Here is a 24,549-nt window from a genome sequence, read left to right as displayed (position 1 = left end):
TTCCTTACTAATTCTCTTTTGAGATTCTTATCAGGAAGAGAGCTTAGGAGAGACCTGGACTGGGTAAGCAGTGCCAGGGCCATATCAGGGGGGCCCCTGGAAGCCCCTGCTAGGGCTTGGAGGAGGCTGAGCCAACATGGGAGGCTGGGAAGGGAGGCCTTGCCAAAAGCCTAGAGAGATTGTGGCAAGGGCTTTTCACCCTAAGGGAAGCTGTAAAGGGAGAGGGAGGCTATATCCCCCTTCTTCTACCCTGTCTCTTAGGGTGGGCGGCAAGTGACAGTAGGACCATTCAAGGGCAGCAAGCTCCACTTGGGGCCACTGGCCACCTTCAAAACCTGACTTGGAAAAAACAAAACCTGGCTTGTGGCAAGAGCTTAGCCTGCAAAAAAGACCTCAGTAGCTAACAGTAGGTCCCAGGTGTACTGTGAAAACTCCTCCTCACCTCCAACTGCCTTTTCTCCTTCAGTGTGCACCTGTAACAACACCAGGCCCCTCTCACCATGGGCAGATCAGCAAAGCAGGGTGTGAAGGCATTGCTTTCCTGGCCCGTTTGGGCACAAAATGAACCACAGAGAGGGTCCATCAGCTTAGGGTTCCTGTCGCAACTCCAAGGTTTTCATCAAAAGGTGCTCATTGAGGGTGGGTGCACCAGTGGCAGGATGTTTTAATATGACTCTACAAAGCTTATTTCATTTCATTTCATTGTTTTTATTTTTCATATACTTATAGCAAGAATCACTATCAAACTCATCACTCGGCCAGAGACCTTTGTGGTTAAGGAAAGACTTGCCCCTCAAGTGGCACACTAGCTACACTTGTGAGTTCATCCGCCAGCCAGGGACCTCAACTCCAAGCTCCAACAACGTGTAGGATTCTACAAAGTTTTTAAAACCTTAGCATGCCCTCTTCCTACCCTCACTGGGCTTGCTTTTCTTCCTTCCTTCCTTCTTTCTTTCTTTTGCTTTCTTTCTTTCTTTCTCTCTTTAAAGATTTATTTATTTATTCATGAGAGACACAGAGAGGCAGAGACACAGGCAGAGGGAGAAGCAGGCTCCATGCAGGGAGCCCGATGCGGGACTCGATCCCAGGACCCCGGGATCACGACCTGAGCCAAAGGCAGATGCTCAATCACTGAGCCACCCAGGTGCCCCCATAGGGCTTTCTTGCTCTCTATTCTGTACATCCACATTGGCAAAAGAGATTTTTAAAAAAATGTTCTTAATAAAGATCCTCCTGCCAGTGGAAATAAATGTCCACATTGTTATTTTGGCACTGCAATGGCTTGACCTGTTCCATAATTTTTGTCTTAAATGATTAAAATGGCTTGTGTGCAAGTGTAAACTAATTGCAACTATACATTACTACTTCCACTCGGCTTGAAAACCATGGATTCAAATATCTTAGGGGACGAGTAGGTCAATGTACAAAGCCTTGGGAGGGCAAAGGTGAGCAATGGAAGCCAGAGACTTCCTGGGCCCAAACTCCATTCCAATCTGACAGAGAATAAACACAACAACCCATAAGTGTAATTGCTATCATATATATTTATTTTCTCCTTTTGACTATTTACACACCTTTATTTTGGCATACTTTTCAGAAACATAATTTGATGTTTCTTCATGTTTTCCTTCTTTGAAGTCCAGATTGGTCAAGGTCTTTTTCATGCAACACTGTACATTTAATGAGGACAAAGAGGCTGGGTTGTCTTGGGGGTAGGGGGTGGTCTCTGATGTTCTGCACCCTTCTGCAGGTCAGGCCAGTAAGACATGTGGGTCTTGGTCCTCCTCCTCTCTTGGTTTCCTTGAAGATGTCCATGTTTGTGGTTTTACTGTATTTCATTTGCCTCAGAATGGCACTGCCTTGCCTGTGCACTGAAGAACTCTCTGGCACTGCCCAAAGTCAGGCACTACAGCCAGTTTCACTACACTCGGGCACCTTCAGTTCTGCTGATGACCCCTGACCCCAGGGATGCAGTCTGGCAAGATAGTGGGTGCAAAGTCTCACGCACGTTGACAGAGGTGACCCTGACCAACCGGGGCTATTTTATAATTGAAATATCAGAGAGATACTGTAACACACTCCCCCCCACCCTGAAAACCCAACACTGATAATAGAGATTTCATATGGATCACAGGATACTACACAACAAACACAAACACACTGCACTTTCAATAGAAGTCACGATTTCCTCTGATGCTCATCACCACGGCAGGGTACCATGCAGGTTGATAGCTGAGCAAATGCATTCATTAGTTAATAGCTCAAAGGGTTAGTTCTTTTATGTACAGAATAAAGAAACCTCATTAGGAATGGCCACAGTCTCAGCAAAACTCAGTTCTAAATATGCAAAGACCTCACTGCCTTGCTATTAACAAGATGACACGGGTTGTATGAATACATTTTACAAGTTCCAGTAAGAACCATAAGATCATCCGTTATCTCTGTAAAGGCACCCCACAGTGGCAGATGGAACGGGCAAAGAGTGGCAGGAAACGTGTCACATGTCCTCACAGCAAGAGGACACTCTGAAGAGACAGAGGGTGTCCTTCCTGTGGTAGTGCAGGAAAAGGAATTCTAGGGACAGAGTTAATGGGATAGCCCATGTGAAGAAAAGAAAGGAAACGTGGGTAGGAAAGCAAAGTGAGGGGTGCTCCATCCCAGGCTCAACGAGACACTTCCTTTCACCTGAGCTCCAAATGATTCTCACCATAAGCACTCTCTGATTGGCTGGGGCTGAGAAAGGCTCTGTTCACTGGACCCCCAAGAGTGCCCTGCCAGATGCTCTGCACTTCCAGAGTTACCTGGTGCTAGATGAGGCGTGGGAGGGGATGGAGGCAGCTGGCTAAGGATGGGGCTCAACGATGACGCTGACGACAGAACACACACAGAACACGGCAAGGGGAGATTTGGCAATCTGCAGGCTAGAACGATCAAATCCATGATGAACGACTCAGAAGCTTCGAACTTCCGCAAAGGTGTCATTGCCAAACCTCCACCTCACCTTGACACTTAACCTCACATGGTGTGAGTTGCAGTCGAGTTTGACTGTTCTTGTTGCAGCACTTTAGGGCAAGATGTTCTTTTTAAGGTATAAATATTTTATCTAGCTACATGGATCTACAGAGATATTTACAACTGGCCTCTCCACCCCCTCCTCTGAGCTCTGATGCCTTCCTGTGCATTGATGTGAAATACATCTTCAAACCTACTTTCTGGTCTCCACTGCTCAAATCTCTCTGTATGCCATCACCCCAAATAAATGGCTCAATTCCCACAGGGCTCCAAGGCCCCCCAGGGTCCTGGAAACTCAGATCCCAATCAACCGACCAACGTTTAGGCTCCAGGAAGCAAGTGTTTCAATAGCCATGATGGGAGCCTCAGATGTGGGGTCATTTCTCTCCTTCCAACCTGCATCTTCCTGTGAGAGGTGTCCAAAAAGAGAGACGAGCTTAGACATTTCAGTGGCAACTTCTTTATTTTTAGCTGTTTTGTGTGTGTGCATGCACACAACTAGGAGGGTGATAGTGTGTGACTGTGCATGTGAATATGTATGTGGCTGTGAGTGTAAATGTGTTTGTGTATACATCCATTTAGTGCTGAGGGTGAGTGCCCACATGTGTATACATGTATGCATGACTGTGTAGGTCTCTCTGGCTGTGTATGTGTAGGAGGCTCTATTTGTACCTTGTGTGTATAGAGAAGAAGACACAAGAAGCTGGGCTGATCTAGGTAATCAGCCCCTGGGGCTCCTCTGCACCTCTCTCCTTGGTGAATCCTCTCACTCTTTTGACAATCTCTTTCCCTAGAGAGGGTGAGAGGAGGGACTCCTGGATTCCAAATCCATCATGGTCCCAAGATGCAGGATGGGTTACTATAGTGCTGTGACCCCTAAAGGACCCGTCCCCACGGTCCATACCTGCAGCTCTCTCCCAGGCACCTCTGGTTCTCTGCATCCGGTGTTGCAGTTGATTCCCCTGGGCTATTTCCTCACATCACCCACCTGCTTTTGGCTGCCTTCAGCCCCCACACGTGTCAGGCTTACAATATGATTGCAATAAGGGGATGAGTTATAAGGGCTATATACAACTCCCTCTCCAGTTCTTGTGCTTTCCCCACCCATTGTCTACATCATGTATCTGTTCTTGATGCATCTTCAAGGCATGCCCTCGGCCCTCCCTTGGCCAACCCCTGCCTTTGACCTCAAACATGTCATTCCAGGACAAACAAAGCACAATGCTCTGTGTTCCCAGCTTATCCCATGTTCGAGCACCTCCTACCTCAAGGCACTAAATTGTCACTTCCTGGGACCACATTCACTTCTCCTGTGTCTTCTGTCCAGGAGACAGCACAGATGGGTGGAAGGAGGAGAAGAGTGGATGGGGACCGGGAGACACTGCTCCCTGGAACAGGGAATTGGAAAGGAACAGTCAGTTAACCAGCCCGGCCAAATAAGGCCCTCCCCCACTTATATGGGAACAGGCCAAAGGAAATCAGGTGGTTCTAGAAGAGCCACCAACAGGAAATATATAGGCTCTCAGGTGTATTTCCTTTCACACTTATTCAAATCAGATAAATAAATTTGAGTATGCACATATGCTCCCACACACACACAGCATATACCCATGTGTGTACACACAAGCACACACACTCTTTCATAGGGGTGTGCACACACAAACATGCACCACATGTTGTTATATATACACTCTTATACACACCAATATAGATTTACACTGATATACATAGGTCTGTACAGCTTCTCAAATGGTTGTATGTACATAATTACCTTGATGCACACATGCACTCAGGTATACACAGAAACACAAACACAGAAACACAATCAAGAGGGGAGGTGGCTGAGGGGCTGCAGGAGAGGCTGCCTGGGCAGGAAGGAGAAACATAGGCTGAGCGCTTGGTAAATCTTATTCTCCCATGGCCTCTACTAATGAGGTGGAGCTGCCAAGAAAACTGGGGTGCAGGCTACTTTCTGTTTCCCTTAGCCGCCTCACTGGGTGGGCGGTGGCTGTGTTCCACATGCTGGGTTCACGCTCAGTGGCTGGTCACTGGTCACTTCCTGCACAGCTGTTCCAGGTGCTATAGAATTTGGTCTGGTGCCTGGCAAATAAACAGAACCTGATGGAGCACCCCCATTTGTAAAGATGGGGAGGAGAGAGGGGAGCACTTCAGTTGAGAGAGTTAAGAGGATAAGAAGAGAGAAGAGCAAGTGGAGTGACTCTACCACTTACTAGCTGAATATCCTGAAGCATGATACATAAACTCCATTTTTTCCCCTTGGAACACTGGGGACAATGTGCTCTGCCTTCCCTGGCTACTGGGCTCCTGTGAGGGTGTAACAACGTGATGGGTCAGTGAGCTTGTTGACATTTGCTATGCACTAGACACACAGGATTACTATAGAGATTCACAACAATTGTTTGTCTGCTATTCTAGATCAGGTGACGAAAGAGCAAGTCAAAAATTTCCTGACCCTAGTCTCCGTTTGGCAAGTGCTTGCTCTGTGACTAGTGATCAAGTCAGCATCCAACATCCGACCGACAGATGTACCCCATCTGTACAGTCAAGCACTGTGAAGCAGAAATATAGACAAGAGAAGGTCCAATCCCTTCAATGATGTCAGTTCAATCTGGGAGTCTCCAACTTGACCTCATCACCCCTGCAAGCTCCTGCTGGAAACATGATCTGTCACTCACTCTGACATCTCACTCAGTACCCCTACTCACCCACACTCCATTTCCAATCCCACACCACAACACTGCATTCAAAACATAACAGAAGAAAATAGTGAGGAAGAGGCACTTTCAAGCCATGGCTAATCCTTCCCCTGTGTACCCTTGCTCAACCCAGCTGGACTTTCTCCTGTCAGGGGGTGAACAAGGACCATAATCCCTAGGAAGGAAAAACAGAAGTATAAAAGTAACGAAAAAGAAAAAAAATCCAATACCTCAGGGAGGGGTGCAGAAAACCCCCCAGAAATATTCATGCACAGGGCTTGGATCCTTCCTCTGTCTCCCACCCTGACTTTGTCCTCCAAACATTTCTAGGGGCTTTTCTGTGCTTCAGAGATATTGGAAGGCTTTGAAAAGGTGATAGTCTTCTAGCAGAAAAGGAAAATCAATGTGGTATTCACCTCCAACTCCTCTTCAATCCCTTTCCTTCCAGCCAGAACACATCCTTTCCAACTACTTCCCACCTCATGTTTATAAAGAGAAAGGCAGAACTGATTCAACTGCCCAAATAACCAGAAAATAAAATGAAGAAAGAAGGCAAAATGGAATTGAGAGGAGCCATGAAGGGGCACTATGGGACTAATTGAGATGATATGCCCAGTAGACAATGTTGAACACCACAAAGGCAAGAGGGAAGAGGATCCGGGACCACTTGTCGACCTTAGGGACATAGTCAGGGTCAAAGAGCTTGGAGGAGAACCCTTCGGTGAAGGAACACCCAGGACTTGGCGGGCAACTGTCATCAGACTCGGAGTTACTGTCCTTGCGTCGGTTAAGGCGCATAAACTTCTTAGCATTAGGCCTCCAGTTGTAAAGATCATACCTGAGTTGCTTCTCAAGGTCAAGGTAGCCACTCTCAACTCTGATGTCATCAGGCAAGCTACGGATCTCATCAAGGTTGCTACGGATCTCATTAAGGTTGCTACGGATCTCATCAAGGCTGCAGCTTGCTTCCCGCACATGCCTGTGGCCGTAGAGCAGCAGAGGCCTCCCACTAGGGATATGGACAGGACTCTCATCCAAGCTGAAGTTCTCTTCAGGGTCTTCTGGGTCACTGATCTCAGCGTGGTCATGGGCCTCAGCAAGGTTGCGCATTTCAGTAGGAGTAACACTGTCATCATTCTCAAAACCATTAACGTGAATGCCATACCTGTGTGGGGCCTGCTCTGGGGTGGAGGGGAGATCGCTCAGGCTTTCTCTAGAGGCCAGCGAGGCCAGCTCTGAGAGAGAAGACAGTGAGCTGAGGCTTTCTGCGGTGGCCAGTGGGGCCTGCCCTGGGATGGAGGTCAAAGAGCTGAGGCTTTCTAGGCTTGCCAGGCAGGCCCGCGCTGGCCTGGATGACAGAGAGCCACTTTCATCTTCTATGCTAATCTGGTCTTCCCTCAAGGAGATAGTAGACACATTTATGGCATCAGGATTTGCAAGCCCTACATGAATAAGCACTGGTGGTGGGGAGGGAAGAGGAGAGAGAGGGCTTTCCTCATCAACAGTTGCAATGTGAGTGTCGATCTCTTCCACTGACAGAATCATCTCTTCTTGGGATCTTCGGTTTGCAAAGGGCTGAGGAACAGGACCAAGAAGCTATTAGCATGTAAGGGAAATCCACGGGGGCTGCCAAGCCTGCGTTTCCTTGGGGCAGCTGCTCTCCCTGGAGTGCTATGCAGTGGATAGAGACAAGGCCTCCTCGGGCAGATGTGGTTGGGCTTCCTGTGAAGGAGGGGGGTACCACTGGCCATGAATGTGCTGCTGGCAATGAGAGCCTGAGCATGGCATGGCTTTGGGAATTGAAAGAGCAAAGGATGGAGGGGTAGGCCAACCCCTTTGGTGTCTTTCTCTTCCTTTCAGCCTCCCTATGCTCCCCTTCCCTCTGGTTCTATCACCTGCCCTTGAAAGTATACTAAGTGGACTGGATTTGAGGTCAAAAGGTCTGGGAAAATCTAGTTCTGCCACTTACTGCCTTGTGACCTTTGGACAATGATTTGACCTGTTAAGGAGTGATGATAAATTGTTCTAGTTCTTTGTTATCTGATGTGTGTGTGTGTGTGTGTGTGTGTGTGTGTGTGTGTGTGTGGTGCAAGGATTAAAGGAACCAAGAAATGTGAAAGGGTCAAGGGTTAAGCTTAGGCATAAGAGGTGCCTAATCCCTCCCTAATCAGGGAAAGCTGAAAAAACCAAACCTGCAGCATTACTTCCCGATATCGGTAGCGGGCCATGACTCTTCGGGCTCTCCTGCGTCGCCTTTGGTTGCGCCGGGATCCTCCTCGGCTGTAGTAAAGATAGTTGATGTAGACATATTCCAGCAAGGACAGGAACACGAATAAGAAGCAAACGACCATATAGATGTCGATGGCCTTAATGCAGGCAACTTGGGGGAGTTTATCCCGCAGATGTGAGTTGATGGCGTTCAGGATGAGCATTGAAGTCAGACCTATAAAGAACATGGCACAGGATTAGTCTCCTCAGGTGGCTGAAGTTCTGGGTGAGCCATCAGGCCCCTGTCCCACAGGAAGGATGTATCTCTGGGGTGGGGAGGACCCTCAGCTAAAGGCCTTAGGCTCTCTAGGCCTGGGGACTTTGCGCTCTCTTTGCTCTTCCTCCCCAGCTTTATACTTGGCCCACGCTTTGATGATTGTGACTTTCTCATTAGAATCAAGTCCAAAATCTCCAGCCATGGTTTCACAGTGACTTACATCTCCAGCCTCTTTTGCCTTTCAGTATGTAGGCTTTCCTTTAGCTCATGTCCCTCAGAAAGGTTTGTGAGCCCTTAAAATATTACCCAAATCTTAAAGGCTCAGTCCAACATGTGCTCCTAAAGAAGGAGGCTGAGAAGTCTGCCCCAAAGATGGTGAAGGATAAACCAGACCTGGACATGGGGCACACTGGGTCCATAGAAACTTGGGAGCTGATTCTGTAGGCCCCTCCCAGGTATTGCTCAAAACCACCTGGTTCTCCCCATTGCTGGGACAGGAAGTTCTAACTGCTTAAACTGGAATTTCGAGGTCTTTCCCAGTTGGCCCTCCTGTCTCTCTGTGACTCTTCCTACTTCCCCAGCTTCTGCCCCAAGCACCCTGGGATGTCCTCCCCTTTTAGGGCCCCTGTGCCTTTTAATAGTGATTTCCTGTTTTACTGAATGACAAGTCTTATGCCTCTGCGTCCTGCAAGCCTTGAAAACCCAGTTTGAGCAATACTTTTTTTTAAGATTTTTATTTATTTATGATAGTCACACACGGAGAGAGAGAGAGAGAGAGGCAGAGACACAGGCAGAGGGAGAAGCAGGCTCCATGCACCGGGAGCCCGACGTGGGACTCGATCCCGGGTCTCCAGGATCGCGCCCTGGGCCAAAGGCAGGCACCAAACCACTGCACCACCCAGGGATCCCGAGCAATACTTTTTTGGTGCACTTTTAGCCAACAAGACCTGGTCATTTCCTCCTTTGGCATCTCACAGTGTCTATCCCAGCATCCCACTAGACACCCATTGAGGGCAGCTTCTCTGGAAGTCCTCTACTGCCATTTTGATGGGCATTTTGATATGCTGCTTAATCAACGTTTGTTGTATTGCATTTCTGATCTAAATGTATGACTTGTTCATTCATGCATCCAGCAAATAATGATTTCTAATACTTCAGGGCCAACAGGGCAAGATCCCAGCCCTGATGTTTTTTTCACATTTGTCTCCAACATCGGGCTCTCTTTTGGGGACTTGCTAAGCCCCTGGTTATAAATGCCTGCTGGGCAGGCACCATATTGCTTCCTTCCCTGTGTGGTCACACACCATTCCAAGTATTCCTCTCTTACTCTCGACTTTTTTCTGAGCAAGATCATCCAAGTTCCTCCCTGGGATGAGGACAGGACCTACCAACTGTCACCCTGGCTGCAGAGGATTCATAGTTCATCCAAAATGATATCCAAGAGACGACAGTGGTAAGAACAGTAGGCCAATAGATCTGCACAAGGTAGCTGGTAACTTCCCTCTGGACCAGGAACCTCAGTATCAGGCGCACATAGGAACCTGGCAAGGAGACACAATGGTATTAGAGTGGCAGGGCCGAGGGGATTTTCAGGGTGAAGTACAGGATGGAGGAGGGGAAGCCTCTAATATTCCAGCCTGGGCAATCTGCCAATGTGACCCTATTTGCTGCCTTAAGGCCAGTGACCATGGCATGTCAGTAGGCCCATATGGCATGACAAGTCTGTTCTCTCCTCCTTCCTTCGTCACTTGTTTCATGTCAACTGGTTTTGAGATGGGGGATACAGGAAACATTTAAAAGATACAAACAGAGTGGGGAGAGGCTGACTCAGGAGAGGAGGCCTGTTTTTATCAGCAAGCACATGAACCTTTTGCACTCATAGAGTGTCAACTGGGCCAAGCACTCCCACACTGATTTCCTCATTTGAAGGGGATTTTGGAAGGCGTCCAGAGCCAGAAGGCAATAGGAGAGGAGGCAGCAGAGAGTGTAGAGGTCAAAGGCAGACAGACATGCAGTTTACCAGGGTACCAAAGACAGAAGAAATGGGAGAGAAGATCACACCCACCTGTGTAGAAAAACACCTCTTTGCTACTCATCGTCTTTCCCAGGAAGCTGAACTGAGGAATGTGCAGCTTCTCAGTCCCCTGGATGGCATTCCCATTGCCTTCCCAGTATAATACAATGTCTTCAACCGTGTAACCATCTGCGAGAGGGAGAGAGAGTTGGTCTGAGAAAGCAGGCATGGGCAGATTTCACGCCAGAGCAGTCTGTGGAATCCAAAGGATGGTCAGAACGTGCACTTTTGGAGCACCTTTGTGGTTTTCTGTGTCTGAGCACAAGGGAGGGGGGCACTAGGAAAGGAAGTCTCACTTAGGAATTTCTTAGCTAGTTAAGGAAGCAGAGTAAACAGATGTGCTCCTACCCACTGGCTTGTCCACAATGTCCCTGTGGAACTATTTACGCGTGAAAGGCCACTTTCTGCCAGATGCTACATATATACCTCTGTCTGCCTGCCTGCCCATCTACTGAAGAGCGAGAGAGTGGGGAGGCAGGGAGTAGGGGAGATAACGCCCTCCCTCTCACTGTCTACTCCACCTTTTGAACCCCAGGTAGAACAGAGGCAGCCTCGGAAGATATACGTACAGCTCTCCACTTCCAGCTTGCAGGTCTGCTTGTCCAGAGGGAATTTCTGCAGATCCAAGGAACATGCTGCTGTGGTGGTAAGTCTGCAGAGGAAAAGCAAAAGGAAGGGAAAAGTGAGTCAAGGCTAGGCCAGCAGCCACTCCTGAGAAAACTGCAGGGGTGTGGAGGAGAGAGGCGCTCCATGTCCCGACCGACCCACCCAACACCTTCCCAAACTGCCTACCCTCGAGCTGGGTTGTCCTTCCCTCCCTCTGTTTTTTTTCCCCTCCCTCTTCCTTTCCTTCCCTTCCTTCCTAGGGCTGAGCTGACTCACAGTTGCACAGGGAGGAGAGGGCAGGTGTATGTGACAGGGAAACCAAGAGGTGTGGCAGGAGGCAAGGAACAGAGAGGTACAGTAGGAAACCACAGGGCAATAGGATGGGAAAGGCTCTGGAGGAAACTGGATGGAGAGACAGGGAACGGACTTTCTTGCTGAAAAAGGAGCAAAACTGGCAAGAGCCAAATGGGCTGCACAGAAGCAGCTGAGGTACCCAATCTGACGTGGAGTGCCCGTATGTGTTGTGCATGTAGGGATGCGAGCTGTAGCCCAGGCCCACCTTGGGCTCCGGGGTGGGAGGTGCTCCCACTGAGCTCTCCTCTCTCTGTGTCTGCCTATGCACGTAGGCCACCAGGGCCAAGCAAAACAACGGGAGTAGGTATAAATGGGTAGGACGTATTAACATGTCTCAGGTGGGATACAGACTGTTGGGCAGGGGCTTCAAGTTGCCATGTGGTGGGTCTGTGACAGGAATCTGAGGAAGGATCTGGGAGGAGCTGGGGAAGTGAGACAAGTGACCCACCACATAGAAGGAAGGCTAGACCTCGAAGTGATTTCCAATTTTTTTTTTTTTAGGATTTTATTTTTTGTTTATTTTATAGAGAGAGAGAGAGAAAGAGAGAGAGAACACAACACGAGCAGGGGTAGCGGCAGACAGAGAGAAAGGGAGAAGTAGACTCGCCAATGAGCAGGGAGCCCAAAACAGGGCTCGATCCCAGGCCCCTGAGATCATAACCCGAGCCGAAGGCAGACGCTAAACCAACTGAGCCACCAGGTACCGCGGTGATTTCTATTTTGTACACCGGGTAGGGTGTGTGTGTGTGTGTGGGGATGTGTCTGCCTGTCTGTCTGTCTCCCTTCCATGAATCGTCCACACAGCATTTATTAGCTGAGGGCCCTTTTAACTGAAACAAGTATGACCAGTGACCTTGTTTCCTGCAAGCTTTGTTGTTCTCTGACTCTAGCACCTTGGACCATGGAGAGAGAGAGAAACAAAGGGATAGAGCAGGAGCACCCCAGGGGAAGAGAGACTCAGAGACAGAGGCTGAACCCTGGTGCAACTACCTCTTGGAGAAATTTTCTGAGCTCCGTTTATCTCTTATGCTTGTCTTAAGTGATGGTTTGTAAGAGACGATGCTGTGACGAGAGGCTCAGTGACCATATGCTGTGCTATAAATAAGCCAGTGAGGATTTCCAGTGTGTACACATCCTACGTGTAAGAGCCATAGACAACAGGCATAGTACCGCACACCCCGGGCCCCCTGCATGATGCAAATATGACCAATGGCCGAGATTGAGCCCCTCCCTCCCTGAATGGGCTTCACCATTCATTTGTCTCCCTCCCTCACTTGATGGAAGAGAAAAGAAACAAATATAAATAACAGAATGTATAAAATGCATAAAAGGTGGAGGTAGAGCTCTTCGAATTGAGAAAATTGAGGAGGATTTCTTGACAAGGAGGGCATTGAAGTTACAGACTGAAGGATGGCCAAGGTGTGGGGACAGGGCAGCCAAGGATGGCTGTGAGAAACTCTGAAGGTTTCACTTTGACTACTGTGCAGGAGGAGTGAGGGGGCAGTGCAGGACAGACGTGGAAAGCCACGGGCTCCTTAGTGTGTCCCTTACGGTGCATTTATGGGATACGTGGTGGGAAGAAGGAAGCCTGCCAGGATGGTCGTCAAGGCCCTAAGGAAACTCACCGCATGCCATACCGCACCGTTCCATCCGGGTGAAGCTGAAACACGCGGTTTTCCACAGTCACATCATGCACAAAAGCATCCTTGCTATTTAGAAAGTAGCAGTCAGGCACCCACAACTTCTCCAGCATCCGATAGTCCAGGGTCAAGTTCAGGTCGGTCTCATGGTATGCTAAACGTGGATCTTTCCAGGTCTGATGGAAAAACATTGTGATCGTATAGTCCTGGAGAAAGAAAGGGAAATTCCAGTCATAAGTGAGCTCATCCAATTTTCCATCCTCAAAGTGTGTGTGTGTGCGCACATGCATGCAGGTGTACAAAATACATCACAAATACAGACGAGTATTGGAACATATAAGAATGTTAGATGTTAAGAATAAACTGAACTTCATGTATTTAAACTCCAGGTTAAGGAATGACATATTACCAATAACTTTCAAGTTTCAGTGTGTTCCTTCTAGAGCATATTCCCCACACCTACCTCCCAGCAGTATCTGTTATCTTAGATTTTAGTGATAATAGCTCTATTGGTTTGTTAGTTTTATTTTCTATATAGGTATTTCTAGGAAACATATTGCTTGGATCTATTTTTAATTTTTTCTTCCAAATGGAATTACACTGCATGTATTCATAATTAGTTTCTTTCACTCAAAATTCTATTTGTGAAACTCATTCATGTTGATGTCTGTAATTAAAATCTGTTCACTTGCCCTGGAGAGACTATTCCCTTGTGTGAACACACAGTACGCACCAAAATCAACATGAAATAAAAATTGTGATGTGAAAGTTCCCCTTTACCCCCTCACTGGAAGCAGATGAGAGTTCCCAATGCTCATGCCTGGCCAAGACTGGTACTGTCTGACTTTGGACTTTTGTCACTCTGGTGCATATGTAATGGATTCTTGCTCTGGTTTTAGTTTGCATTTCACTGATTCATAATAAAGTCTGACATATTTTCACATGTTTATCTGCCACTTTGTTGTCTTCACAAAAGGGAAGTTCCTGTTCAAATTTTCTAATTATTTTTCTATTGTTTTTAAAATATTCCCTGCATAGAGCCTGCTTCTCCCTCTGCCTGTGTCTCTGCCTCTCTCTCTCTCTCTCTCTCTCTCTCTCTATAATGCCCAGGAATTATATAGATTTCCAAGAGCAGCTCTTCGTGTTGCATAAATCTTAGTCCACTCTGACTTATCCTTTTACACTTGTTATACTGGTTTTGTTGTCTGTTTTGTAAAACAGAAGTTCCAGAAGTCTTGGCTAGTTAGAATTTTAATATAGGGGAAATTTCCAGAATTTATTTGTATGGTTTCTGTTTTCCGTGACTTTTTAAAAAAGTCCTGCCACAAAGACATAAAGACAATATTCTACATTCTCTTTTAAAAGTTTCATAAGCCTTTAACTTTTAGGTTTATAACTCATTTGGATTTATTTTTTTGTTCAAGGTGGCTGTAGTTTCTAAAAGCTACCATGTTCACTTATGTGGGCTCTGCCGCGAGTCAGAACAACTAGAGTTGGCTTATGACCATGCTCCTTGCCACATGTGCCCTGTCCCCAGTCCCATTACTGAAGCTGACACACTTACCATAGTCATTTCTGAGATCTGCTCGATACTGGAGACATACATGGATACTCCCACGGGCACAGGGGCACCTATAACACAGGAAGACACTATTACATGCAGACTATGGGAAAGCCTGGACTCAGGAGCCAGACTGCCTAGCTTTGGACCCTCTTGCGACACTTACTAGCTGTGCAACCTTGAATAAGTTATGTAACTTCTATATTGTTTTCCGGAGTGGCTGAGGTTCCTCCAAAAGTTATAAATAGGGCAGCCCCAGGGGCCCAGCGGTTTAGCACTGCCTTCAGCCCAAGGTGTGATCCTAGAGACCCGGGATCAAGTCCCACGTCAGGCTCCCTGCATAGAGCCTGCTTCTCCCTCTGCCTGTGTCTCTGCCTCTCTCTCTCTCTCTCTCTCTCTCTCTCTCTCTGAGTCTGTTGTGAATAAATAAATAAATCTTTAAAAAATGGTTAAATAAAAGAAAAAACAAGTTACAAATACAACTACCCTATGATCCAGCAATGGCACTACTCCATGTTTACCCAAAGAATACAAACAATACTCATTTGAAGGGACACATGCACCCCAATGTTTATAGCAGTATTACCTACAGTAGCCAAACTATGGGACTGGCCCAAGTGTCCATCGACTGATGAATGGATAAAGAAGATGTGGTGTTTATACAATGGAGTATTACTCAGCCATCAAAAAGAATTAAATCTTGCCAATTGCAATGACATGGATGGAGCTAGAGAGTATAATGCTAAGTGAAATAAGTCAGAGAAAGGCAAGTATCATATGATTTCACTCATATGTGGAATTTAAGAAATGAAACAAACGAGCATAGGGAGAAAAGAGAGACAGAGGCAAACCAAGACATGGACTCTTAACTAGAGAGAATACACTGAGGGTGACCAGAGGGGATGAGCGGGTAGGAGGACAGGGATGGGCGAGACAGCTGATGGGGCTTAAGGAGGGCACTTGTGATGAGCACTGGGTGATGTATGGAAGTGTTCAATTGCTACATTATACACCTGAAACTCAAAGGATACTGTACGTTAACTGGAATTTAAATAAACATTACAAAAGTTACCTAACCTGTACAAACCTAAATTTCCTCATGGGTAAACTCAGAATAATGACAGCACTGATCTCATAATTAATGCAAACCAACCACTTAGAGCAGGGCCTGGCCATGACAGGATAAAAGGAAGGGGTCAGGTGAGATAAAGAGAAAATAAGGAGATGAAGCACACTTTTTCTAAATGTTTCTGTGATAAAAACTCAAGAGCAATGAGCCCAAAAACAAGAGCTAAGGTTTGTGTTGTGTATGAGCATATTTGCATGAGTGTATGTGAGTTAATATGTGTCTTTGTGTGAATGAACATGTGTGTTGTGCACATGAGTGTGGGTGAGTACATTCATGTGCATGAGTGAATGTGTGGTTGTGCTCATGCACAGGTGAAGGTGTCATTGTGCACATGAGAGCATGTGAGTATATGAGTGAGAATGCATGCGCACATTTGTGTACTTAAGTGTGTTGTGTGGGAGTAAATATGTGAGCATTTGCATGTATGTAGGCATGTTGTATGAGAGTGAATGTGTGTGTTCATAGGCAAATGAACGTGTGTTCGTGTATGAGTGTAACTGAGTGAGTGAATTGTGATTATGTGTGAATGTATGTAAGCTTGTTAATGTGCAAGGGAATGTTTGAGCGTGGGTGTATTTGTGAGCTTATCTGTGTGTGTAAATGTGTGTGTGTGTACGTGAGCATGTCCATGCATAGAAGTGAATGTGTGTGTTCATATATGACTGATTCCATGAGTGTGCTTGTGTGCTTGCATACACTGCATGTAAGTGTGTAAGCATGTAGGCAGGTTGGTGCGTGGAAGTGAGTATATGAAATGTGTTCATGTGCAAGTGAACATGGGAGGTTTGTATTTGTGAGTTTGTGTGTGGGCAAATTTGTATGTTCATATATGTGAGCATGTTTGTGTGGGAGTCAATGTGTGAGCATGTACATGAGTGGATGTGACCATGTCTGTGTGTATAAATATTTAAACATTAAATATTTTAAGTGTTTTGTGAGAAAGTAAATGGGTGAGCATGTCTATAAATATGCTGCATTCATATAGAAATGTGGGTGAATATATCAGTATTTTTAAGTGTGTTTGTGAGCTAGTACATGTGAACACGTATGTATTTAAGTGTATTTTGTGGGAGTAAATATGTGGGTTGTCTGTGAGCCTCTACCTATAAATGTATTTTTAAGCATGTCCACGTGTGAGCAAATGCATTCATGTTTGTATGTGAAAGATACTTTTACGTGAGTGTATGTATGTTTGTGTGTTGAATGGATGTGTCTGTGCATACATGTGTCTGAGCATATTCATGTGTAAGTCTGTGTGTGAGCATGTTAAGTCCATATATGAAGGAATGTGTAAATGAAAGTGTTTGTGTGAATGAATGAGAATGTAAGTGAAATTTTGTATGTGACTGTGTCAGTGTGAGTGAGCATGTTCATTGTGTGAATATATTTGTGTGTGTGGCCCTATTTGTATACAAGTTAGAAGTGTGATCAGTGACCATGTTTACATCCTCACACTCATCATACTTATATATGTGGGTGTCTGTATGTAAGCTCATTTATATGCTTGAGTGGGTGTGTGTGAGCATGTTTGTGTGTGATTAAATGAGTGTACATGACTGTGTTTGTGTGTAATTGAATGTGTGACCATACTGATGCACAAGTGAATCCATGAGCATATTCACCTGTGATCATGTGTCACTGTGCAGGGATGAGTAAATGTGTGAGCAGGTTAATGTGTGAGTGTTTCCACATGTGGATGTGAATGTGTGTTCCTGTGTGGGCACATTTGTGGGAATTGATAAATATGTGGACATGTTTGTGTCATGTTCATGTGTATGAGCAAGTTCCTCTGTGAGTGACTGTATTCGCCTATGTGTGTGCAGTTATGTTAGTGTATGTGCATGTATAAGCATGTGGAGATTAGTTTATGTGTAAGCTCTTTTCTGCGTGTGGGTGAATGTGACTCATGTATATGAACGAATGTGTGAACGTGTTCATGTGTACATCCATGTATGTGAATATCCCAGCGTCTGTGTGTGGAAGTTGGTATGTATGTGAGTGAATTTCACAGTGTGTTTGTATATGTGAGCAAGTTGGTGTGCAAGTATAAGTGAACATGGGAGCAAAAGCAGGTGAATGTGTGTATGAATACATTTTTTTAAAGATTTTCTTTATTCATTTGAGAGAGAAAAAGAGTGCATGAGTGGAGGGGGGAGGGCAGAGGGAAAGGGACAAGCAAACTCCCCACTGAGCAGGGAGCTTGATCCCGGGACCCCAAGATCATGACCTGAGCGGATGTTGGACACCTAACTACCTGAGCCACTCTGGCACCCCTGTGTATGAATAAATTGTTGAGTGCATTTGTGAGAACATGCTCCTGTTGTCTGTGCATGTGTAAGGTGTGAGTGTGACTGAATGTGTGTCTATGTGAGTTTCTACCTCCTGGCTTTCTTTTTCTGTCCTAGGAGTTAGCACTGCCCACTCAAACGTGATAAAGGATGTGAAAATATGTAGTAAACTATACGGTGCAGTGGAAAAACACTTTTTTGTGGTTTCCCTTTGGCTGAAAGCTGCCTTTACCCAGGCCCACAGCTAAGCCATTATTTTATATGTATCACACCACAACACTGCTAGGGGAACATGCGGGACACTTGCAACTTAGCCCACTGGCTTCACTGCAGGCTGACAGCCGAGAAACTGAGCTGCGGGCAGTCTGGGTGGCTCAGCGGTTTAGCGCCACCTTCCACCCAGGGCGTGATCCTGGGGACCTGGGATTGAGTCCCATGTCGGGCTCCCTGCATGGAGCCTGCCTCTCCCTCTGCCTGTGTCTCTGCCTCTCTCTCCCCCTCTCTCTCTCTCCTCTCTGTGTATTCTCATGAATAAGTAAATAAAATCTTTTAAAAAATGTAAATTTAAAGAAGAAAAGAAACTGAGCTGCAAAGAGGAAAAAGTGTTATTCCTATTCTAGTGCTTCAAAAAGTGACAAGTGACGGGGCATTGGCATATGAATGGCAGCTGAGAAGTAAATGGGCCTCTCTGTGAGGGCGTAGCCCAGACTCCAGCACTTAGGGCTCCCGTGAATGATCCCTGGCAACACAAGTAGTGATAGGGGTTTCTAGAAATGTAGTTCTTTTATTATTATAGCCTTTGAGGTTCCCTACAGGCCTTTAGAGGGTGGAAAGTGTGTTCACCAGGCAACGAACCCTAGAGGGGCCAGGCAGCCATCCCTGCCCCCACTTCACTCTTGGGTCAGACTTCTCATCTTAGTGCCACTCAGGTAACCCCATCTCTTACAGTGGAATCCTGGGGGACCTCAACCCTAAAGGGCCAGGAGGTAGCCCTGTCCAAGGGCCCCCAGTGGAAGAAGCATGTGGGAGCTGAAATGAAGTTCACATTCCCCTCACCAAGCCAGGAATCCTGGCCTGGGGATGCAGCCTGGAGGAAGGACACCTGGGACTGTTTTCTAATTTACCCATCTAGAGGGGACACCTTGTGGGAGTTTAGCCAAGGTACCCCACAGAGGGGAACAAGAGGTTTCCAGATAAGGTGTCTAAATGCTATCTCTCGGGTGATGGTCTCAGCCTCACTTCCCATTGTTATCCCTCCTGATGGGCTCAGGAAGGCAGAAAGGGGTTAACCACTTCCTCCCTCTTGAAGGTTTTGGTACCACGAGTCCTTGTCTTTCCTGGCAGCCATCAGAGTAGGAGAGGAAGAACAGATAAATCAAGGAATGATGAAGATGTCCCACTCGTTCCCTTCCTCTAGGCCTATGTCATGCCAGGTGCTGAACCAGGTGAAGTCCCCAAGGACTTGCCATTGGTAACACTGTGGAATCCCTACCTCTCTTGCCCAGAAAGAAGCAACTGGCTCTTCCTCCTCCTCTTCCTTTGCCTCCTGAAGTGATAAGGTTCCCATAGCTTCATTACTGACCCACCCACCCTGACCAGTTAGGTGAGGCCTCTGTATCTGAGGTGTGTGTGTGTGTGTGTGTGTGTGTGTATGTCCTAGAATCTCAATTTCATTTGGACAGAAGGGAATTTGATTCTGTGTCTAGTGGGAGGCATTACAGGGAGTCCTGGGTTACCCCAACCCTGAAGCCCCTGACCCAGGGTCCCATTGATTGACACCCCCACCCCCAGCCCATATAACAGTTGCAGACAGAGCATGTAGCGCCTCCTTCTCTCTAAATGCCGGGAAGTCATGCACTGTCCTCGCTCTACCACCTTCATCTACTATTTGGCCAAATCAGGGACCCATCTTTTGTCATATGGCCCAGGTGTACATGCCCATAAAGCTTAGTGTAACTTCGGAGGTTAGGCATCAGGTGTTAACAAATCCGAGTTAGTTCAGAAGACGATTGTGAGGTGCCCTGGTGATACTGTGGACCAGCCACACCTGATAATCCCCAGAGGCTGGGGTTCTTGCCCTTGCCCCCACCCCACCCCCATGCCTGCAGAGACTGCAACCTGAAAAAGTGCGAAGGGTATGCTTGGTGTACTTGACCAGCTGTTGGTCAGCATTTCCTGAGAAGCGTGACCATGAAGAAGGGAGGAAGTGTAGTAGCAACTCCCTTGATAGCCACAGGAGTTTGGTGCAGCATTTCCAAAACCAGTGTCGCACAATGGGGTGCTGGCTGGGCCCAAGCATCTGGGAAAGAACCTGCCTTCTCCCGGCTCCACTCCAGCTTTCTAAGGTGCAGCACACACTCACCCTGGATCTGGGACTGCCCCTTCTGTCCCCAGGCAACACCAGTTAAGCAGCCCGCTTCCAAAGCATGAAGCTTTGGTTTTCCTGGGGGCTCTCCAGGCAAATCACAGCGCCCCCATCGGTCGACCTCGCTGGCTGTGTGCCCTTCAGCCCTTCAGTGTGGAGGTTGTTGTGAATTCCAGAGACCTCTATTCATATGTACCCAGGGGGACCATTAGCATTAATTAACCCTTTAGAGTTATGTGTGTAGTTCTAACACTTGCAGGAAGTGGAGTGCTTTCTCCAACGTAGCCACTCTGACTTTTAGCTCTTTCTCTGTTTCCTTTGGACGGAAATGTGACTAACTTTTCTTTAGCGTACCCCTCCTTTTGTCCGCCCTTGGTCTAGGTCTCCTGGATGGCTCCTGGGCCAAAGGATGCCACTCCTGTTCTGTGCGGTGGGAGTAGATTGGCTGTCCCTTCAAGCTGTGTGATTGAGCCCAGGCACCCCTTTCCAGGGGGGAGGATAGGTGGAATTAAAGTAGAAACTCATCTATTGGCTTCCCGTTTCAGTTTCTTGGTCATTTCTCTTTTCTGTGCTTGAGATCTCAGTGCTGGGTAAGGAGTTTGGATTATATTTGGCAGTTAAGTAATGCCATCAAAAGTTTGAGAGGTAAGTGACAAGGCTGGATTTACAAAGATCACACCGCAGTGTGTTGAATGAACTGAACTTGGTGGGAGCTGAAGGCTTTGGCTGAGGGGTGGTGGGGTACAAGTGCCCAGGACCTGGGTGGGAAAAGTAAACTAGACTGAGATGATGGTGCCCTTAGTTTTGAACTAGCTAATCACTTTGCAAGTGTCCAAGGTGCAAAGAATGTGGGCTCAAGTAGAAGAATGCACGCCCCAGCCCCCAGAGATGGAGCAGAAAAGTCTAGCCTGTGAGACACAGCAGTTTTGTCTGTGGTTACTGCTTCTCCAGCCACACCAGGGAGTGCACTTCAGGCTGTTGTAAGGGAAGGGGCATAAGAAGGCAGAGAAGTGGGTGAAATTGCAGGGGTAGAGCAAAAGGCCTGGGGGTTGGGGGCCTCGAAGTGCTCTCGTGCAGCTTTTCCACAGAGTGGGGAAGGTGGGGTGTGGAGAGGCAAAAGTGTTGAGCCTGGGGAGTGCCACTGGTCAGCGTCCAGAACAGGGCTTGTCTCCTTGCATCTGTCTCAGCTCTATTCCACCTAACACAAAGGCTTCTAGAATCTGGATACGTCTTACCTCCAAAATTTGGCCTCAGACGGACATCATAATTCGACAGGACCCTGTCCAAAATCTTGTGAACCACACCTTCATTTGCACATTTTTTGCTGAAACAGAGAAGTCATTGGGAAATGCTGGTCATCAGTACATGCCACATTGCATCTCAGGGAACAAAGAACACCCCAGATGTCAACTTGCAAGGGCCTTCTTTTCTCCTCCACACATGCAGACATGTACAGTCATACATGTACCCGTCTCTCCCTGCTCCCCTCCCTTCCAACAGTGAGTCAGCCAGAAGCGCAGCAGTGACGCAGACTCCTTTTCCCCCCTCCCCCTCTTCCGCTGTTATCCAGAGAATGGGGCACAAAGACTGGATGCTTGTTACTGGGCAGGATTGGGGAGGGGGGGAATGAGGAGGGGAGAGTGGAGGGGAAGTGAAGGGGGGAGGGAGTGGGCAGCTTCCAGCCCTGAGATAAACACATTACTTCAACCCCTGAAGAAGCTCCATCTTGTCAACATCCTGAATGCAGCTTTCCAGGTCAGTGGGAGTGTTCCCAGGGACACCTGATGGCCTTTGGAAAAGTCATCTTCCACCCTCGGTGTCTTCCTGAGCTGAGCCAGCCGGTTTACATCCTCCAGCTTAGTCACATTTCCCCTACATAGGCTACGACTGGGCATTTTGTTGTCACGTCTATGTAAATCTTGTGCGTATACAACTCTGTGTATGAAGACTTGACATATGGCACATGACGCAGAGAGAGCCTTGCTCATGGAGCAGAGATTTAAGACCCTCACCCAAACAATTTTAGATTTCTGGGGCCCAAGGGCTGTTCTCAAAAAGACATAGCAGACCTCTCTCTGGCAAAGCATATGCTTCCAGCCTAGACGTGTTTTGGGTGAGCACATGTAAGTGGACCCATCCCAGCCCTGCAGAGAGCTGGCCTTTCTAGAAGTCTCTGAAGCTCATCCAATTCACCTGGATCTTCTGTGGGGCTCTTTTCCTCAAAAGGGGTTTGTGAATGAGAACAGGCCCTGGGCTTCACTAGGACTCTTAGGATGTTTGACGCATTGACCAGGGAAGGAACATCAGCCCCTGCAAATCTGAGCGTGTGTGTGTGTGTGTGTGTGTGTGTGTGTGTGTGTGTGTGTGTTGGTCAGGGAGATGGAGAGGGAGAGGGGGAGAGAGTTCACTAGCGCAGTCTGGTATGTCGGGTGGAGGACATTGCAGGGCTGTCTGCTGGAACCTTGCCAGACTGCCCCCCCCCCACTTTTTTTCTGAATACATGTTCATTTCTGGTTTGTCATTTAAAAATCATTCCTAATCATCTTTCATGACAAAATTTCATTTTGCATCATTCCAAAGTGTACACATGTATTACTCTTGAATTAAAGCTACGCATTCCCACCTGTTCAGTACCACACTTTACCCATTCGACAATGCTCAGGATCCGTAGCTCCTGCAAATACACATTTTTGTGTGATCTACATGTAAAGTCTGTTTGTTTAACATCTCTTCAGATATTTGCAGACCCAAACAAACTTGAAATCACATAGAAAAGAAAAAAAAACCCAAACCTCGAATCCTCAAATGTTTTCACAGGAGTGCGTACAAAGCACACCCATCTCAAGCCACACGGCTAATAGGGTTATGTAGCCACTGATCCACTCTCTGGGCTCCGATGAGGTTGAGTCAATAATTTCTATCTGCGGCATCGGAAAAGGTCTCTCACCGCTCAACACACACGAACACACGCACAAGCTTCAGGGAACATTCTAAAATCCTGACTCAAACAGGTGTCTCTATACTGTCTATGTTTTGTGAGTTGTCCATCACCCCGTACTGCCTTACCCCCCCAATCCCACAGGTGCCAATGGATATGACTGGGGAAACCTGCCCGCGGCCTCGGTCCCGGGGGTGCGTGGCGGACCCCGCGGCGAGGGCATCGTCGTCCCCCTGCCCCCGGGGCTGCAGTCTGGGCACCTGCGGGGCTCCGCGGTAACAGGTGGGCTGAAGCACCCAGCTCTATCTCACTCGCCGCCTGCACTCCCACCCACCCGCTCCAGAGCCCCGCAGGCGGGACCCCAGCGCCGGGGCTCGGCGAACCGGGTTCAAGTTACCCCAGCCCGCTCCGTCCAGGAGGCCCGGGGCCGCACCCCCCCCCCCGGTCCCTGTCGCCGCCATGCCCGGGCTGGCGGCACCCGCTTACCAGTTGAAGAGGTTCAGGATGACTTCGGGCACGGTCGGGGAGAGCTCGAAGTGGAATTTTGGGGTAGGACTGGGCTCGTTGCCCTCCGCGAGCCAGGTCCTGATGAGGAGCAGGAGCACGGCGGCTCGCAGGATCCCCCTGATACCCATGGCCACCCCGCCCCGGGCTGCAAGGCGCGCGAGACGGCAGTGCGCGGCCGGGGAAAGGGATGGGCTGCGGGGAGCTGGGGAGGGGTCGCTACGAGTCTCTAAGGAGACGCGGCGACGGGCCGAGGCGCAGGCGGCGCGGGCTCGGGCTGGAGCCCAGAGCCCAGGAGCAGCAGCCCCGCGGCAGCTCTGCCCGACGCAGCCCCAGGGCGCACCCCGCCGCGGCGAAGTGCGCTCCGTCTGCGGCCGCTCGGGGCTGCGACTGGACTCTGGGCGCCGCGCCCCGCCGGCTCCGCCCACTCCGACGGCAGCGCCGACCCAACCAATCCGCCGGGGCCCGGGAGCCGCACAAAAAGGCGCGCGCGGCTGCCTCCGCCCGCAGCCTGCGCGCCGCGCGCCCCCCGCCCCTCCAGGCCTCTGCAGTCGTCCCCAGGCCGGCTCCAGACACCGGTAGGGGCGGGGCCGGGCCGGGGGAGGGGGTGAAGGGGGGAGGGGGGCCGGGCTGCTGGGGGCGGGGCACAGGTCTGCGGCTTTGGGCCCCCAGGGCGTCTTCTTCTTCCTCTCTGCGAAAACGCCAAAGGTGGGTTTCTCTTGGAAGAGCGCGTGTCCAAGAGTTTGTTTGGGATTTTCGCCGTTGTTTGCTTTTTGCTTTTTGGTTTTTTGGGGGGCTTTTTTGGTGTTTGTGTTGAGGTTTTTTTGCGGTGACAGGAGGGAGGCGATTTGAATGCCCTGGCTGAATGTGTGTTCT

The 24,549-nt window shown here is 48.4% G+C and overlaps 1 protein-coding gene and 1 non-coding gene across 2 annotated transcripts; both read right to left on the bottom strand.

Moving 5' to 3' along the window:
- Nucleotides 1-721: 721 nt before the first annotated feature.
- On the bottom strand, nucleotides 722-871 carry LOC112668603 (small nucleolar RNA SNORA62/SNORA6 family). The gene has a single exon (XR_003141735.1). It is a non-coding gene; the product is annotated as a small nucleolar RNA SNORA62/SNORA6 family (small nucleolar RNA).
- Nucleotides 872-1,538: 667 nt separating this feature from the next.
- On the bottom strand, nucleotides 1,539-23,855 carry GABRQ (gamma-aminobutyric acid type A receptor subunit theta). Its single transcript, XM_025460683.3, has 9 exons — nucleotides 23,656-23,855; nucleotides 21,467-21,555; nucleotides 14,453-14,520; nucleotides 12,874-13,094; nucleotides 10,858-10,940; nucleotides 10,280-10,417; nucleotides 9,603-9,755; nucleotides 7,922-8,172; nucleotides 1,539-7,304 (listed from the first exon to the last, which is right to left on the bottom strand). Exons 1-9 carry the CDS (start codon nucleotides 23,802-23,804, stop codon nucleotides 6,324-6,326), a joined length of 2,133 nt encoding a protein of 710 aa, XP_025316468.1. The 5' UTR covers nucleotides 23,805-23,855; the 3' UTR covers nucleotides 1,539-6,323.
- Between the last annotated feature and the right edge of the window lie 694 nt (nucleotides 23,856-24,549).

The sequence above is a fragment of the Canis lupus genome, chromosome X (genome assembly GCF_003254725.2).
Source record: "Canis lupus dingo isolate Sandy chromosome X, ASM325472v2, whole genome shotgun sequence".
NCBI lineage: Eukaryota > Metazoa > Chordata > Mammalia > Carnivora > Canidae > Canis > Canis lupus.
This window is presented reverse-complemented; position numbering and strand designations above follow the sequence as displayed.